A 19,266-nucleotide genomic window follows, 5' to 3' on the forward strand; every position below is an offset into this window, starting at 1 on the left:
ACACCTGCAGAAGGTACAGAGAGAGAGAGAGAGAGAGAGAGGGAGGGAGAGAGCACAAACTAGGGGAGAGAGAGAGCACAAGGTTAGTAACATTCAATGGTGGAATATACATGAGGTGGGAGAGAAGGGGGGGGGTTAGGGTAGGGGAGCTCAGTGCACCAATGGTCCTCGGGCAGTCTAGGCCTATAGCAGCATAACTAACTAAGGGATGGTTCAGGGTTGCCTGAAGCCAGCCCTAACTATATGCTTTGTCAAAGAGGAAGGTTTTAAGTCTAGCCTTAAAAGTACAGAGAGTGTCTGCCTCCTGAACCCAGTCTGAGAGCTGGTTCCACAGGAGAGGAGCTTGATAGCTAAAGGCTCTGCCTCCCATTCTGCTTTTGAGAACTCTGGGAACCACAAGTAGGCCTGCACTCTGAGAGCGAAGTGGTCTATTGGGATAATATGGTACTATGAGGTCTTTAAGGTATGAAGGAGCTTGATTATGAAGGGATTTGTATGTGAGAAGAAGGATTTTAAATTCTATTCTATATTTTACAGGGAGCCAATGAAGAGAAGCCAATATAGGAGAAATATGATCTCTCTTGCTAGTTCCTGTCAGGACTCTGGCTGCGGCATTCTGGATTAATTGGAGGCTTTTTATTAAGATATTGGGACATCCAGATAGTAATGAGTTACAGTAATCTAGCCTTGAGAAAACAAATGCATGGACTAGTTTTTCTGCATCATTTTGAGACAGGATGTTCCTAATTTTGGAAATGTTGCGCAGGTGAAAGAATGCAGTTCTAGAAATTTGTTTTATGTGTGAGTTAAAGGACATGTCCTGGTCAAAAATAACTCCAAGGTTTTTTACAGTAGTGCTGGAGGCCAGGGCTATGCCATCTAGAGTAGCTATAATTTTAGAAAAGTTATTTCTGAGATTTTTAGGCCCAAATATAATGACTTCTGTTTTCTCCGAGTTTAAAAGTAAAAAGTTACTGGTCATCCAGGCCTTTATGTCAGTTAGACAGGCTTGAAGTCTGGTTAACTGGTTTGTGTTAACAGGTTTAATAGATAGATATAACTGAGTGTCATCTGCATAGCAGAGTGCTTCCTAATGATATATCCTAAAGGAAGCATGTACAGGGTGAACAGAATCGGTCCTACCACAGAACCTTGTGGAACTCCATAACTAACTTTTGTTCGTGTGGAAGGTTCATCATGGACATGAACAAACTGGAATCTGTCCGATAAATAGGATTGGAACCACTTTAACGCTGTTCCTCTGATACCAATCACATGCTCCAGTCTCTGTAATAAGATGTTGTGGTCAATGGTGTCGAATGCTGCACTAAGGTCTAGGAGGACAAGTATCGAAACAAGTCCATTATCTGAGGCTAAGAGAAGATCGTTGGTAACTTTCAACAGTGCTGTTTCTGTACTATGATGTGCTCTAAATCCTGATTGGAAATCTTCAAATAGTTCATTCCTGTGTAAGTGGTCTGATAGCTGCTTAGCAACAGCTTTTTCTAGGATTTAGAAATAAATGGCAGGTTGGATATTGGTCTATAATTAGCCAAGACTCCTGGATCAAGACTAGGCTTTTTGAGTAAAGGTTTGATTACTGCAGTCTTAAAGGCCTGTGGTACGTAGCCTGATACTAGAGATAAATTTACCAAGTCCAATAAAGATGAGTTCATTAATGGCAGGGTGCCTTTAAGCAGTCTAGTCGGGATGGGGTCCAAGAGACACGTTGATGATTTCGATGAAGCAACTACTGATGTAAATTCAGAGAGATCTATGGGAGAGAAGCAGTCTAAACATAACTGAGGTCCTACAGATGATTCAAGAGCTACTGTAGTAAAAGATTCATTTATTGCAGGTATAGGAAGCATCTGCTGAATTTTATCTCTAATAGTTGTGATTTTATTTGTAAAGAAACTCATAAATTCATCACTGCTGAGAGCTAAGGGAACACTGGGCTCAACGGAGCTGTGACTTTTTGTCAGCCTGGCTACAGTGCTGAAAAGAAACCTGGGATTGTTCTTATTTTCCTCTATTAGTGATGAATAGTATGCAGTTCTGGCTTTACGGAGAGTTTTTTTATATGTTAGTAGACTGTTTTTCCAGGCTAGAAAAATTTCCTCTAAGTTTGTGGAACGCCACTTCCTTTCCAGCCTTCGTGATGCCTGCTTTAAGGTACGAACATGTAAATTATACCATGGGGCTAGTCTTCTCTGAATCACTAACTTCTTTTTCAGAGGGGCTACAGAATCAAGCGTTTCACGCAGTGAGGTTACAGCGCTGTCAACAACATGATCAATTTGGTAGGGAGTAGGATTAAGGCAGCTGCCCTCCACTATGTTTATACTTGGCATAGATGCAAATAAAGATGGAATCATTTTCTTAAATTTATTAACAGCGTTGTCGGATAAACATCTGCTGTAGTGGAATTTTCTTCCAGATGCTGCATGATCCATCATTTTAAATTCGAAAGTTATTAAAGAATGATCTGACAAAACAGGATTTGGGGGAAAAATTATTAGATGTTCAATTTCGATGCCATAGGTCAGAACAAGATCAAGGGTGTGATTAAAACAGTGGGTGGGTTTATTAACGTTTTGAATGAAACCAATTGAATCTAATATAGAATTAAATGCAATGCTGAGGCTGTTATTTTCAACATCTACATGAATGTTAAAATCTCCCACTATAATGACTTTATCTGATCTAAGCACTAAATCAGACAGGAAGTCAGGGAATTCAGTTAAAAACTCTGAGTAAGGAACAGGTGGACGGTACAAAATGAAACCAGTCCATCACAGGGCCACATAGAGGCAAACAACCTCACACACTCACACTCACTCCTATGGGCAATTTAGAGTCACCAATCAACATGACATACATGTTTTTGGACTGTGGGAGGAAACCAGAGTACCTTGTGAAAAACCACACAAGCACAGGGAGAACATGCAAACTCCACACAGAAAGGCCCCTGCTGGGTTTCAAACCAGGAACCTTCTTGCTGAGAGGCAACAGTGCTAACCACCAATCCACCATGCTGCCCTGTTCATTGAGGAGACCAGTTTAGAGAATTCTTGAAGAGACCGGATTAAAATTGGAGAGAGATATGCAATGAGCCATAACACAGGGGTATTACTACCTATTTTAAACGAGTAAGCCTTAAAGCTAGAAAATATTTTAAAATTAATGGGCGTAGATGTAAATCAATTCCCATAGATTACAGCAAAGCCATCACAGCATCCTACAAGTCTGTGGAAATTAAAAAAGACATAGCCAAGAGGGATACTGCAAAAAGGAAACCGGAGTACCCGGAGTAAACCCACGCAAGCACGAGGAGAACATGCAAACTCCACACAGAAAGGCCGGGTTGAGAACCCAGGACCTTCTTACTGTGAGGCAACAGTGCTAACAACTCAGCCACCATGCTGCCCCCATAATGCTTTTGTTAGCCAATTTGTTAGTTTACTTGCCAATATGTAGTTTCAACAGACAAATTTGGGCAAGGAATTAAAGTAACTGTGGTACTATCAGATTGTTGAACAGAGGCTGCAGAGGTGTTTGAGGGGGAGGGTCAGAGTGAGATACAAAGGTCATGCTGATGTATCAAGACTGCAAATTAACAGGTTGGAGCTAAGCTTGTTCAAGTGGACTCTGTCCCTTTCACAGTGAGAGACGTGTTTCCACAATAGGCTGGAATTGTGAATAAAATTAAAAATGATCTCACAGATGGATTGAAGCCACACAGGAAGACTAAGGATCCAATGAAAGTATTCACTACCACTGGTCATTAACACCATAACTTTGTGTTATTCAGGTGCGACAGCTTCGTTATACTGGATAAGCTGCTGATATAGCCATGTCTGCTTTCATCAGTTGAAATAATATTTCTTCATCTGGGGGTAACCACACTGCACGTAAACAACCTGAGGTGACAAAAAGAGACTTTGGGCTGCTGTTTGACATCCTGCTGTTTGACATCCTGAAGCCGTTAAATTCGTGGCTTTCCAGGTGTCTTCTTGGGACCTGAACCCACAGACTGATTAAATGATCTCTCTTGCTAGTTCCTGTCAGGACTCTGGCTGCGACATTCTGGATTAACTGGAGGCTTTTTATGGAGATACTGGGACATCCAGATAGTAATGAGTTACAATAATCTAGCCTTGAGGTAACAAATGCATGGACTAATTTTTCTGCATCATTTTGAGATAGGATGTTCCTCATTTTGGCAATGTTGCGCAGGTGAAAGAAGGCAGTTCTAGAGATTTGTTTTATGTGTGAGTTAAAGGACATGTCCTGGTCAAAAATAACTCCAAGAATTTTCACAGTAGTGCTGGAGGCCAGGGCTATGCCATCTAAAGTAGCTATAATTTGAGAAAAGTTATTTCTGAGGTTTTTAGGCCCAAATACAGAGAAAACTTCTGTTTTCTCTGAGTTTAAAAGTAGAAAGTTACTGATCATCCAGGCCTTTATGTCAGTTAGACAGGCTTGAAGTCTGGTTAACTGGTTTGTGTTAACAGGTTTAATAGATAGATACAGCTGAGTGTCATCTGCATAGCAGTGGTAATTAATAGAGTGCTTCCTGACATAGCCTAGAGGAAACATGTACAGGGTGAACAGAATTGGTCCTGGCACGGAGCCTTGTGGAACTCCATAACTAACTTTTGTTCGTGTGGAAGGTTCATCATGGACATGAACAAACTGGAATCCGTCCGATAAATAGGATTGGAACCATTTTAATGCTGTTCCTCTGATAAAAGTCACATGCTCCAGTCTCTGTAATAAGATGTTGTGGTCAATAGTGTTGAATGCAGCACTAAGGTCTAGGAGGACCTTAGTGCTGTATAGAAAAAAGTCCATTATCTGAGGCTAAGAGAAGATCACTGGTGACTTTTAACAGTGCTGTTTCTGTACTATGATGTGCTCTAAATCCTGATTGAAAATCTTCAAATAGTTAATTTCTGTGTAAGTGGTCTGATAGCTGCTTAGCAATAGCTTTTTCTAGGATTTTAGAAATAAATGGCAGGTTGGATATTGGTCCATATATAATTAGCCAAGACTCCTGGATCAAGACTAGGCTTTTTGAGTAAGGGCTTGATTACTGCAGTCTTAAAGGCCTGTGGTACGTAGCCTGATACTAGAGATAAATTTACTAAGTCTAATAAAGATGAATTGATTAATGGCAGAGTGTCTTTAAGCAGTCTAGTCGGGATGGGGTCTAAGAGACACGTTGATGATTTCGATGAAGCAACTACTGATGTAAATTCAGAGAGATCTATGGGAGAGAAGCAGTCTAGACATAACTGAGGTCCTACAGATGATTCAAGAGCTACTGTAGCAGAAGATTCATTTATTGCAGGTATAGGAAGCATCTGCTGAATTTTATCTCTAATAGTTGTGATTTTATTTGTAAAGAAACTCATAAATTCATCACTGCTGAGAGCTAAGGGAACACTGGGCTCAACAGAGCTGTGACTTTTTGTCAGCCTGGCTACAGTGCTGAAAAGAAACCTGGGATTGTTCTTATTTTCCTCTATTGGTGATGAATAGTATGCAGTACTGGCTTTACGGAGAGCTTTTTTACATGTTAATAGACTGTTTTTCCAGGCTAGAAAAATTTCAAATATATGTATGTAAATTGTACCATGGGGCTAATCTCCTCTGATTCACTGACTTCTTTTTCAGAGGGGCCACAGTATCAAGCATTTCACGCAGTGAAGCTACAGCACTGTCAACAGTATGATCAATTTGGTAGGGAGTGGGATTGAGGCAGCTGCCCTCCACTATGTTTATACTTGGCATAGATGTAAATAAAGATGGAATCATTTTTTTAAATGTATTAACAGCGTAGTCAGATAAGCATCTGCGGTAGTGGAATTTTCTTCAAAACGCTGCATGAGCCATCATTTTAAATTCAAAAGTTATTAAAGAATGATCTGACAAAACAGGATTTTGGGGAAGAACTATTAGATGTTCAATTTCTATGCCATAGGTCAGAACAAGATCAAGGGTGTGATTAAAACAGTGGGTGGGTTTATTAACATTTTGAGTGAAACTAATTGAATCTAATATAGAATTAAATGCAGTGCTGAGACTATTATTTTCAACATCTACATGAATGATTAAATCTCCCACTATAATGACTTTATCACTAAATCAGACAGGAAGTCTGGGAATTCAGTTAAAAACTCTGAGTAAGGGACAGGTGGACGGTACACAATGACAAGTAGAACTGGTTTTTGTGTTTTCCAATTTGGATGTGAGAGGCTCAGAGTGAGGCTCTCAAATGAGTTATAATTGTTCTGAGGATGAAAGTTTAATAATAAGTTGCATGGAAGATTGCAGCTACTCCTCCACCTCGACCTGTGCTTCGAGGAACATGACAATTTTTATGACTGAGGGGTGTTGATTCATTCAGACTGACATATTCATCCTGCTGTAGCCAGGTTTCAGTAGTACAGAGAAAGTCAATTTGGTGATCAGTTATCAGATCATTTACTAACAGAGATTTAGACGAAAGAGACCTGATATTTAATAATCCACATCTGACTGTTCTGTTTTTCTGTTCAATAAGAGGAGTGGTCTTAATTTTTATTAAGTTTTTATGAACAACTCCTCTTCTGTTAACTTCTGATTTATTTGATTTATACGTTCGAGGAGCAGACACAATCTCTATGTGGTTTGAGGGGGGGGGACAGCTCTAAGGAAACTGCAGAGTCTCTGCGCCCCGGTCCCCACCCTGGATTTTCAGGCTTTAGGTTGGCTAATAAACTCAGTGCTGCCGACGTGAATAACAATTTTTCCATATTTAGGATTAGCCTTAGCCAGCAGCTTCGGATTTGACTGAGCGTCGCCTGCTCTGGCCCCAGGAATACATTTGACTATGGTCGCTGGCGTCTCTAGCTTCATGTTCCTGACGCCAATTATCCGAGTCGGTTTCTCAGCGGGTGTGTCACTGAGCGCGGGAAATCTATTAGAAACGTGAACAGGCAGAGCCATGGGTTCTGCTTCTGGGCTTACTGCTTAGGTGTAGGTTTCCGTTGGACCGTCACCCAAGTTAATTCTCCGGGCTTGCTCCGGAGCTGCCCTTGGACCGCTAACAGACCCTGATCTTGGTGGCTCCACACCAGCTAACGGGGCTAGGCTAGCTGACTTTTGTTCAAAGGTGCGGAGCTGCACTTCCAAATCAGTGATCCTCACCTCCAAAGCTACCAGAACCTTACACTTATTACAGGTATTATTATCACGAAAGGAGGCAGAGGAATAACTAAACATGTGGCACACCGAGCAGGAAAGAGAGAGAGAGAGGGAGAAGCCAAGTTACTAGCTAGCTAATTCAATTCAATTCAATTCAATTTTATTTGTATAGCGCCAAATCACAATACAAATCATCTCAAGGCACTTTACAAAAACTAAAACTAAAAACCCAACAATTCCCTTATGAGCAAGCACTTGGCGACAGTGGAGAGGAAAAAACTCCCTTTAACGGAAGAAAAAAACCTCCAGCAGAACCGGGCTCAGTTTGGGCGGCCAAGCTAACTGGTAGGCTAACGAATGCTAAAGTCAAAGTCAAAGTCAACTTTATTGTCGATTCTTCACATGTTCCAGACATACAAAGCAATCGAAATTACGTTTCCCTGCATCCCACAGTGAAGACAAGACATATAGTAAAAACTATACTAAAGTTTAAAACTAGACATAGTTAAAAAAAGAAATAGTAGACATATCTCTATATATAAACATCAATAAATAGACATTTGAATAAGTTTGTAAAGTAGAGGACATGGTAGTGCAAAGACAGTAGGGTCATAGTAGAGTCAATATCACCATAAGGTGCCTTTGAGACTTCCCCATTTCCCAACAAAAAAGCTGAGATTTTCCATTGAACTTCATATTCATTGTATTAACTATATGTTATGCTGTTAGAAATGCATATTGGTCAAGCTCCCACACTTTTTATAAATTAACTGCAAGCAGACAATTTACATGTAAACAGTGTGGGAATGCAGACACGCTTTGTGTGGCTAGTATTGCAGCACAGTGTGTAAGGTGTAACCCTATATGTTTAGACACGTGACAGGGTCACCGCTCTTCACTATGTCTTTACTATGAGGGAAGGTAAAGGGAATAACAACTCCATATATGGTAATGGTCTGAATTCCTTTTGTGGAAAAGTACTGGTATGTAGGGCGGTGGTCACCAGCTATAGCTATCCTATAGTTTCCCCTATAGCTCAGATCTCTCCGTGTGTCCCATGAGGATTGATCTCCAGAGCGCTCTGTATAGTTTGAATAAAACCTATAATCAGCTGAACCACCCCAGCCGCCTCTGTGTACTTCCTCATCAATGGACCTGTGTTAAACATGTAAGTATTCAACAACAGCAAAATATGTCCACCCTGTCATGGACAATTTCAAAGCAGAATAAATACATTGTAATTACATAGTGATTATAAAATGTACATTTTCAGAAAACTATTTAGTCACTTTCTCAACAATATATTTTAGTTAATGGAAAAAGTATTTGGATAATAATGAAATTATGGCAAACTATTTGTTTCTCTGTAAAATCTGCGGGAGTTGCACTTTCTTTTCTAAATAAAATCTAACAACAAAGATATCTGGTCAAACTTTCAAACAATACTATTTGGCCCTCATTTGTTTATAAAGGAATCACACAAAAGATGTTGCTAACTTGTGAAAATAATTTGTTTATTTTCATAGAACATGAAAATAACAGGGTGGACAGTGACATGACAGAGTGGAACCTGGGCATGACAGGGTGGACACGCTGTGAAATGTCATTGAATGGCCTCATAAATGCAAGGAACAATGCAAGAAAATTATGTAAAAAAAATGCCTTTTCCCATGTAGGGGGAAATTACCAGTTGAACAGACTGGTTTTGATCCACTCTACCTGTACGCAGCCATTGAATAAAGATGTTTAAAATGAGACATTAATGTGGCCTTTTAGCATTAAACTCATTCTTCTAGCGTTAAACTCAACTCAAACATCATTCTGCACAGTGAAAGTAAAACATTCAACTGTAGAACAAGAAGAAAAATGTTTTTTAAGTGGAGAACAGTTGAAACAGAATATTACAGAAAGATCACTTGGACGCATCTCCAAACAGTCTCTCCCTTTCTGCAGAGACATGGTTCAGTTCTGCAGTTGCTGTTCCACATACTTCCATGCAGACGCTTCAATTTGTACAGAGCGCTTGTTCAGACCCTGTGGTTCTGGTATTATGCAAAGTACCTGCCAGTCATGGTACCAACAGATGTCGTCCTGAAGACTTGGCCATTTGCCCTTCTGCATCCATGATGATACCTGGGTATGCTTCATTGTCATAATTAACGACGCACCACTCCCCAATGTGCTTTACCTCAATCATTTCTGGTCTCCTAGGATTATCTGGTGTCCTTCCACATGCTGGGGACTTGTCAGATGAAACAGGAACATTAGCTAGAGTGACCTCTTGAAGGTTAAAGCAGGGGCAGTCCAAAACACCTTCCTCCCTTTTACACAGACATGAAATGTCTCTGTATTTCATTTGGCCGGGTGTCAGACTGATAGCTTGGTGGATTCTCATAGTGCCTTTTACGGCAGCTATTGCAGGTACCTCAGGCTTTGATTCAGTATCCCTCTCTGGGAAGAAGAACAGCTCGACAGATGTGTCCAGGCTTTTCAGCTTGTTATACAAGCTCTGGGCATCAGGAATGTCTCCATGGGCTACAATCCGGTCTGCTGACCTCTTGACGCACACCGTCTGGTGCCCCCTTCCCATGATTAGCCTCAAAGAAATTCCACGTTATTTCTTTGAAGCCATACTTGTAGGGTTCCGTTGAGAGGTAGAAGAAATTTCCCTTTTGTCGATACTGCATTGCAGGCCCATCGCTGAAAAAATGAAGTGTGCTGACTTGAGGGTGTCGTTCTTTCACTACCTTCAGAACTGGATCAAGGTGGGCCCAGATGGCCACAGGGTCGTGTCTTCTGGAGGGTGATATGGAGCAGAAGGTGTGTAGCGCTTGTTCACCAGTGGTGTAAAGCACTCCAGTGTGCAGACTGGCCTGCTTGTGTGAGCCTCCAAAATGCACAGATTGTATTTCTTCGCTGTACTTACATGAGTAATTTTCGCTAAAATCTATATGCAAGAGGGACTCATTGTGCTTTAGACTCCTCCTGAGCTCCCTGTAGGCATCAAACTGCCATTTGATGTTGAAGACATGGCTCCTAAAATGGAGAAGCCTCTCCTGGAAATCTGTGTTAAGGTCATGCTCTGTTGTTGTTATCTCCCTTTTCACTGTTATTGTCGACACCTTCTCATCCTTCTTGATCTTCTCTGTCATCCACTGAAATAAACGAATGTTTTCTTACCCAGGGGTTTTCAGCATCGGGTGACAAGTTAGGAGGCATTCACTGCACTCACCATAAGCACATACCTTGGCTTTCGGGTCACACATGGTTGCTTCAGACATTTCCTCAATGTTTCTTGAGGACAGTAACCCATGGCTCTGCAAGGCATTGGCAATGAATTGCAAGTTCTCATGTTTTTTGCAGAGACATGTCACGGTCAGAGGAAGAGGGGGTTACCACCCAAAAGGGTCTGAGACGGCAAAAGGAGGTGTATGACATGTGGCCAATGTGCTCAGAGAGAAACCTCCTATGCAAGTTTTTCATTGTATCAGTAAGCAACCTCTTTTGCATTTTTTTCTTCAGCCGTGTGACTGTTTGTTTGCGGCCAGTTGTCATTCGACTAACATCATCTCGAAGAAAAAATGATGTAACGTTCTTCCTAATCTCATTTCGACTGAAGCACCTCCTCCCACGATAGGTCAGATCCACAGGATACTTTGCTATCTTCTTAGAGTAGCCAAAAGCAGTCTGGGCATGCTTTTGGAGCTTATACTTCTTTAGAATGTTTCCACTGACCACTTTTGCTATCAGCTGCTTCTCTCTGTTTGTTTTTGCATGTTCATATTTTCTTCTAATATTTTCAATCAGGGATGTATGGAAAAGAAGAGCTCTTTTGATGGGTGAATTCACTTTTTGACGTGCCAACAAAGCATTGACTTTTGTACATGGTGATTTGGATGCACTTTCTTTCTTGGCCCGATGGTACCTCTTCTTATATTTCGCAGTTTTACTTTTCTCTTTTGTGAGCTGTGCCTCTAATATTTCAATCTGTTTTTTCAGTTTTCTCTTCAAACTCCTTCAAATGCTTTCCCCTTGACGCCGTTGCCTGAAACACAAAATATTTGTAAGGATTTTTTATAAGATTTTAGCAAGTTAGTTATCAATATGTCATTTTATGGGGACATAAACAGTTGATAATTGTCTTTCAAATAAATCTAAACTTTCTAATAAGTCTCATCAGCTAAACTTCCAATGATCTAACCTGGAGGGCCCTGGCTCACGCTGATTTTCAGGAGTTTCAGCAGGGGAGTTGGGTGGTGTCTCTGACTGTAGCAAAGCACTGGCTCTGTTTCTGGCTCTGGCTTGACTTTTTGCCTCTCTTCATTTCTTTCTTTTTGCCCTCTTCTCTCTCTCACTGAGCTCATTGATACCCTTCTTCTTTCCAGTCTCTCTGTCTTTTTTCCATTTGACTCTTTCTTTCTCAAGGTACTTTCTTCTTCTGTCTGGGTCAGCATCACGATGTTCCTGATATCTCTTTGCTATCTCAGCTCCTTTTGATCTCATTTCTTGAAAAAGATGATTCAAAATGTTCCCAGACTTTAATTGGCAGTCCCGGTAAACTAGGCTTGCCTTAACAAACTAGGCTTGCTGATACCGGTATCACCGAAAAAATTGTCCATATTGTCCATTCTTACTATGTATAGCATGTCCTGTATAAAATGTGTGTAATAGCTGTTGTAATATATGTAACATTATCAGCATGTGGCCTAAACTATGCACATGTCCTTCCTGTCATGAACCATGTCCACCCTGTCATGGAAGGCTTGCTGACAGGGTGGACAATGACAGGGTGGACATTTTTGGCTAATGTTAGCATTTAATGAGCACATGTTGGACCTTCACTTAGCAACATGCTACAGTTAGCAAGCTGACTGTGTACTGTTTTACAAATATATTTCAAAGTTCTGATAGGTTTTTCTATCAATTGATATTTCACTATGACAGAGTGGACATGTTAAGCTTGACAACATCCAACTACACATAATATGATGAAAGTTATGAAACGTAAGTGTAAATACTTACTCTGCAACTCACCACTGCTTCAGCCTCCATTGAAGAAAGACAAAATGCTCGTAGTGATGTCACTGAAAACATCAGTGGGTTTCGTAAAGGGGCAGTTACCCCATAATGACAGGGTGGGCAGCAATTTCAGGGACACATGCAAAATGTTCAATATGATTATAAAAATACAATATACATGATCAAAATGACTTGTTTTATCAAATAGCTTATTGTGGACAATAAAACCATGTAAAATTTTTTTTGATTTAGTATCATTTAACCACTTATTACATACACTGTAGTTAGCAGAGCAGTGTGTGGGACATGCCAAAATCACGTACATCCAATGAAAAGAAATTGTATAAAATGAAGGAAACACATTTTAAGAGACTTATCATTGTCCTGATATGTGTGCACGTGTTTGGCCACTTATAATAAGACCTCAGACTTGCATTATTTTGCTACATTTTCATGATGACTGAGTGAGTCTGATGAGGACACCAAATGCACTTCATAGTGATACTGACTCAGTAGCATCAGAAGTATTCAAATGGCATTCAAATGATAATGCAAGACAGTTTGATCAAAGCAGCATCAGAAGTGTGCAAATGGCATGGTAGTGCAAAGACAGTTTAGTCGTAGCGCTAAGTAAGGAATTTGCAATAAATACTGGTCAAAATAGAAAGGTACTTGACTAGTACCGGAATGTAGCAGTTAATGAATTATTTAGAGTTTAGTTGGCTTTTAGGTGTGTTAGACTATAGCTAGTCTGTTGCTAATCTGTAGACGAACTATACAACAGGACATGCTTGCAATAGGACGTGATTCACTTACCCGGAAACAGGGTCAGGCTCTGGTACAAATCCAGAGATACAGACAAGCTAGATCTGCTAGTTAAGACCTCCCAGACCCAGAGGAAATAGCTCTTGCAGCCCAAGGTTCAGTTTCAGTTTCCATTAGAGTCGATGTTTATTTACAAGAAAAAAGTAATTATCTTTTGTATCTATATCTTCCTCACAAACAGTACATACATTTTAGAACATTCACTGTAATATCCATCCATTCATATCTACCACTTCCCCTTCAGGGTTGCAGAAGCCTAAAGCCAATCCCAACTGAAAATGGGCAAGAAGACTCTGGACAGATCATTAATCCATCACGTAGACAGACAAACACTGGCACCTATGGACAATTTAGAGTCACCAATTAGCCAAACCCAAACCTGCATGTCTTTGGACTGTGGTAAGAAGCTGGAGTGCCTGGAAAATGTACAAACTCCACCGAGAAAGGACCCAAGGTGGAATAAGATTTGAACCTGGAACCTTTTTGTTGTGAGGCAACATATGTAGCTAAAATTAAATATTACAAGTTAAATTTGGTAAATGCAGCTGCAACATTTCACTTTTCAGCAGCTTGTTCAAAGTGAAACTAAAAACTCATTTGCTTTTGATTGTTTATGGGTGTCCTTCATTTTACTACTATTGTTACCTTTAGGTTTATTCCTTACCTTTTTTTTTTTGGTCCATTTTACTGTATATATTATGGGGTTGTTTGTAATTTGTATAACGTGTGTTTATGTATTGCCTGTCTGACTTATTGTTATTGTGGACTTCAGTTGTTTTAAAATATGCTTTATAAATTGATTTCATTTGATACAGAAAGACTTTTTGGGATTCTTTTTTTTCTAATACTTTATTCATCATTAAAGGAAGTTGTTCAGTTGCTGTAGCTCCAAGTTAAATAACATATGAAAATGCAGTAAAACTAAATCATAAAAACACAACTATCAAGAAACAAGTACATAAAGTGCTATTATAATATCAAAAAACAAGTACATAAAGTGCTATTATAATAATAAATAATATTATAATAAATATAATATATAATAATAATATAATATAATAATAATATTATAATAATAAATATGATATTATGTACAAATGTTGAAGTGAGGAGTTGAACAATTTGATGGCCACAGGGAGGAATTTTTGAAGTAATGAATAAAGTCTTAAAGCTGATAACCTGCCATGTTTGTCTGTAGGCAGGTCAGAATAAAAAGTGCATATTGTAAAAAACGTGGGTGGAAGGCTGGATAGTGTGAAGATAATATGTTTTGACAAAAGAGGCCAAGAAAACCCAAGACAACTGTAATTAGAGGAAAACAAGACAGAAATTTGGCCAGCAACACACTGTCTGTTAAAAAACTAAGTGAAGGGAGAATTGAGTTGAAATAAGCAGCAAGGTTTAGACAAATAATTAAAAAGATAAAGACACATTTAGATATTCTCGTTGAAATACTATATACGTCTTGCATAATTACACATTCAGGTCTTGTGAGCAATTGTTGCTGTAAATTCTGTTTGTCTCTTTGTGCAAAAGCATTTTAAGGCCCTTAGAGTTTACAGCACCTTAGCAATACTTTATTAATGAAATATAGTTATATAAATTTAGATTTTATTTTATTCAGGCATCTGTAGTTTGGTGTATACAGTATGTTTTAACACAAAGGGGTCCCGTGGGTTTTTTTTTTTTCATTCTGATACATGTTGTGTTTGTTGTTTAGCTGAATGACTCTTAAAACCAGATCCAGTTACCAGCAGATCAGATCCTATGAACATGTGTGTGTGTGTCTCACCACAGCTGAGCTCATCTTCTCCATTGTGGCAGTGCACCTCTCCATCACACTGAGCCAAGGGGCTGATGCATTGAGATGACGAGCCACAGCGGAACTTGCCCATACAGCTTAGTCCCACTGTAGAACACACACACATTTGTACAGCTGTCATTATGAGAGCACTTATTGACTATGGTGTGCCTATCCCCTTACATTAACTTCAGTCATTGCAATAAAACCATACCCTAAATCTAACCTAAACTTAGACCTAATTCGAAAGTAATAACAGTGTACATGGTTGTACTGCAGCATAATACTCCATTGTTTACAACTAGAAAGTTAAACACTTCAGAAGCATTGGTACGTTTTATCAGTAGGTTTCTGCTTTTTATTCCCATGTACTCTCAACTACAGCTCATCTCTGCTCTCATCAGTCAGTTGCCAGAGTGTGTGTTTCTGCCAAAGCCTGTCAGCCATTTATTTGTGTCCTGGATTTAGCCTTAGCCTTTGCCTACGCTGCACCTGTTTGCTTCTCGTTTTAATCCTGAGGTTGTCTGTACCCTATTTGGACTAGAGCTTCCTGTTCTGAATTTTAAATCATGCGTCTGATTCCGACTTACAGTTCAACTGTTACAGATAATCTGCTGTGCTTGTCATTTTCTTTCATGCAAGCTGTTTTGCTGTGCCCTCTAAGTAGTCATTATGGAACTTTGTAAAAATTAAGTCTGAAGTTTGTCCCAGAATTTGCTCTAGTGGAAGCCATTTTTCAGAAATAAAGTTAATTTCAGAGTAAGAATGCAGAGAATAATGCAAAATGAGATAACACAAGTTGCAGAAGCTACTGCAACAAAGAATTCAGTGGCTTCTCTGACTGCACAGTGTTTGAGGGACCTAAATTATATAACAAGGATCGCATGAATTATTGATGGAGCAAAGGCAGTTCATGCTACACTGACTCTATTCTTGCTACATGGATAAAGTTCACACAGCACCGAGCTCCTCACCTCCAAGGCCAATGCCGAGAGCGAGAGAAACCACTGCAAAGAGGCATAAACTGATTAGCAGCTTCAGGTGGTGGTCAAGTAATTGGGTCTTCCAGCTTTTCTCCAAGTCATTCTCTGTTGAGACAAAATTGTTGATGTATAAGCAGTGTACTGTAGATAATGGATGGACTGACGTTATAGCACTTACAGTAGGAAATTATGAAACAGAATTTGAGTCATAAAACATTGGGACTCATCACAGTAATAATCAGGTTTCTTCAGTCAGAACAGACTGGAAAAGTTTTATTTAATATTCTGTACTACAAAAGTCCATTAATTCCTACTGAAAATATAAACCTTAAAAAGAGATAAATACAGGACTTCTTTTTTCAATCTGTGGCCCCTGGATGGTGTTTGGATGGTTTTTTACTCTCTTCTGGGATTCGCTCCAGCCCCTTGGAACTTCCTGCCAGAGGACTCTTATTTTGTTAAGACTTCCTTTTCCCTGTGTTCTGGTCCCTGGCAGCTTTGTTAGTTATGTGTTTATTAGTTTCACCTGGGTTTGATTACCTTTTGTGTTTCCTCTATTTATACCTCCCCTCTTCCTTTGTCCTCTGCCGAAGCATTAGTTATTGTTATAGTTATAGTTGGTGTTCGTATGCTGAAGTGTGTTTTTGCGTTGTGACCGTCTCACTCGGTCCTTTCGAGTCTTACCGTGTAATCGGGTTCTCTAGTTTGGCATTGTCTTGAGCCCTGGATGTCCCAGGGGGAAATAAAACCTTGGTTTGTCCTGCATTTGGGTCCTCACCTCTCCTCCTTCACACCCCTCCACCAACACCCTGTGACACTGTGACCCTGGATTGGACTAATTTTTATAGAAAATGGATGGATGGATGTATTGCAAGTACAGTTTTTAGCCAGTGTTACTCAGACAGGAGCAAACAGTTCATTTGTTTGGGACTTCAGGGTTTTTAGTAGTGGATGAATACATATTTGATGCTCTAGGGACTTTCTATGGCAATGCACATGAGACTAAATCAAAATAAACTACAGTGTTTACAGTTTGTAGCAGTGAATAAACATGTCACCCTGTGTCAAAGTGTGGCTCAGTAACTTGTTTCAAATAGTTTCTGGCAAGCAAACAATCAAGCTCTATGGCACAGTGGAATAAGCTACCAGGTGTTGGGTAAGCTCCATGAGTCGCTTGGTCATAAAGTCAAGCTTGGATTGGATCTTTTTTGTCATTTTTTTCCACCAGAAAACTATTAAATAATATCTGTCTTTTCCATTTACAAACCAAGCTGGACAATGTCATGTATGCACACAGTTGATCTGACTGATAACTACAAACGTCTTACCTGTTGATCAAAGAGTCATTCTAATGTCTCTCTAATGAAATCAGATCAGGTAAATAAAAAATCCACAGAGCTTTCTGGTTCAGAAAGTGAAAGGGGAAAGTGAAGAGGACTAAGGAACAAAGAGCTAAATGATGTAACACATCACCTAATCTGGGACAGATCCCCATAACAGAGTTCACATCATCATGCACTCACTGATTCAACACTTCCATTGAGTAATACTGTTTCATGCTGTACCATTAGCTCAAGAACATCACAGTGTCTCACCGTGGATAAATGGCTGCACCTTGGTGACTGGCATGGGTGACGTGGGTGCAATTGGATGTTGGGATTCTTCTGGTTTGACGGAATCGTTCTGGGGGTCAGCAGTAAGGCTACCCAGGGGGCTGACAATCAGCGTACTGGGAGTCTCGATAGATGGGAGGTCTTCCTCCGTCACTGAGACCACCTCAATCCTAGAAGAATCTGGTTGCTCTGGTGCCTCTACTTTAGGTTCCTAAAAGGGGGCAACATGGAGCAAAATTATGAAAATATTTTTGTTTTAGTTTTATTTAAAATGTGGCATCTTCATATCAGAAACACATGCAGAGATTTAGCTAGCAGAGAAAAACATAAGGTATAGGCACTATTTGACCTGGGACAATAATAATAAAAATATTATATCCCATCTATAATGTGTAAGAAAACATTATAAAATGCTCAAATTTTGCTTAAAAACCCCAAAACACTGAATCAATTCACAATGATAAGACTGTTCTGTGAACTATCTGATTCAGCACTCTAATATATTTTTACTATAATTTACCCACTTACTGATAAAGGTGATGATGTGTCAGCAGCAGTAGTGTTGACAGCAGGATCTGCAAAAAAGAGATGACAGTGGAGATGACTAAAAAACAAGAGAAAACCCAGAAATTCTCAAGAAAAAATGCTGGTTGAGCTGTATTCCTGAGTTTATGTCCAACGTACTGATGTCCTCAAAGCTTTTTGTCATTATGCCATTGTCCTCGCTTAACTGTGATTTGTCTATGACCATATCCCCCAACTCCCTATTCTTGCTGTCCTTCTCTTTCTCTGTGTATTAATGGTTCCCCACCTGTTGTACCTACATTTCAGACACCTGAGCAGGTGAGTGCTGCTACTTAGAGTTGGGGATCAGGTGACTCTGCACCCCCCACACTGTGGGCATAGAGTTACATGCTTATTTGTCCCCAAAGTGTCCTGGAAACCCTGTGGGAAAACAGGTGGAGGAAGGTGAAATAGTATGCCAAATAGTCCATAGTTTTGTCTTTTAAAATGTCAAATGTCATATCAATTTTATGGGAATTATTTCTTGTGTCAAATGTTAAAATATTGGTCAGCATAATTATTGAAAATCTGAAAAAATACTGAAATACTGAAAATATAGAACATAGGACATGTAATTAACTAAGTTAAATATCAGTAGGGGAAACCAAAGGGCAACTTTTTTTTTAACATGAAATTTCAGTGAGATTAATAAAAAAAACATTAGAGGGGCAGGAAACATATTAATTAATTATTATATTTCCTGGTAAATTATCTAAATAAACCTGGGTAATGACTATTTAGGTGAATTAGCTTGTCTCTTGAGTGTCCAACATCACATAATCATCAGTTATTTAAAAAAAGGTTTGAGCATTTATTGTTTAAGTTTTTTTTATTTCACTCACTTCAAACTTATCATCATAACTGTTCTCTGTTTCCCTTTCTGAATTTGTGGAAAGTTTGTATATCTAAAGATCCAGCCCAGCTCTCTTTAACATAATATTTTATTTAAAAAATAGATCTTGTATTTAATTCTCAAACAAAATAAATAAAATTACAAAACAAAAATAAATAAGACCAATACTGTGGTTTGCATAGAGTTTCAGGTACATGACTTTGTAGAAACTCAACACATCTGTTAGCGAAAAATTTCCATTTACACATCTAACAGACAATTAAAAACATAATTTTTGATTTGCAGTCATTTTTCTGATTACTTGATTAATGTACATTTCCCTCACTTGCACCTCTTCTTCACCATCTTCTGAGGGAAGTCTGGCTCTTTAGCTGATAATGCCCCACTGTGTTCAGCAGTTATTCTTTGTGTATC

The 19,266-nt window shown here is 39.3% G+C and overlaps 1 protein-coding gene across 1 annotated transcript in view; it reads right to left on the reverse strand.

Annotated features, from left to right (window-relative positions):
- The window catches only part of tmprss3a (transmembrane serine protease 3a), a 42,539-nt gene extending 24,899 nt beyond the window's left edge, over window positions 1-17,640 (reverse strand). Inside the window, exons 1-3 of the mRNA XM_026295506.1 lie at window positions 17,418-17,640; window positions 15,814-15,927; window positions 14,831-14,947 (exon numbers count right to left, since the gene is read on the reverse strand). Of these exons, the coding sequence (XP_026151291.1) occupies window positions 14,831-14,947; window positions 15,814-15,927; window positions 17,418-17,451 (265 nt within the window). The 5' untranslated portion in view covers window positions 17,452-17,640. The remainder of the gene's footprint in view (window positions 1-14,830; window positions 14,948-15,813; window positions 15,928-17,417) is intronic.
- Between the last annotated feature and the right edge of the window lie 1,626 nt (window positions 17,641-19,266).

Source organism: Mastacembelus armatus, chromosome 21 (assembly GCF_900324485.2).
Source record: "Mastacembelus armatus chromosome 21, fMasArm1.2, whole genome shotgun sequence".
NCBI lineage: Eukaryota > Metazoa > Chordata > Actinopteri > Synbranchiformes > Mastacembelidae > Mastacembelus > Mastacembelus armatus.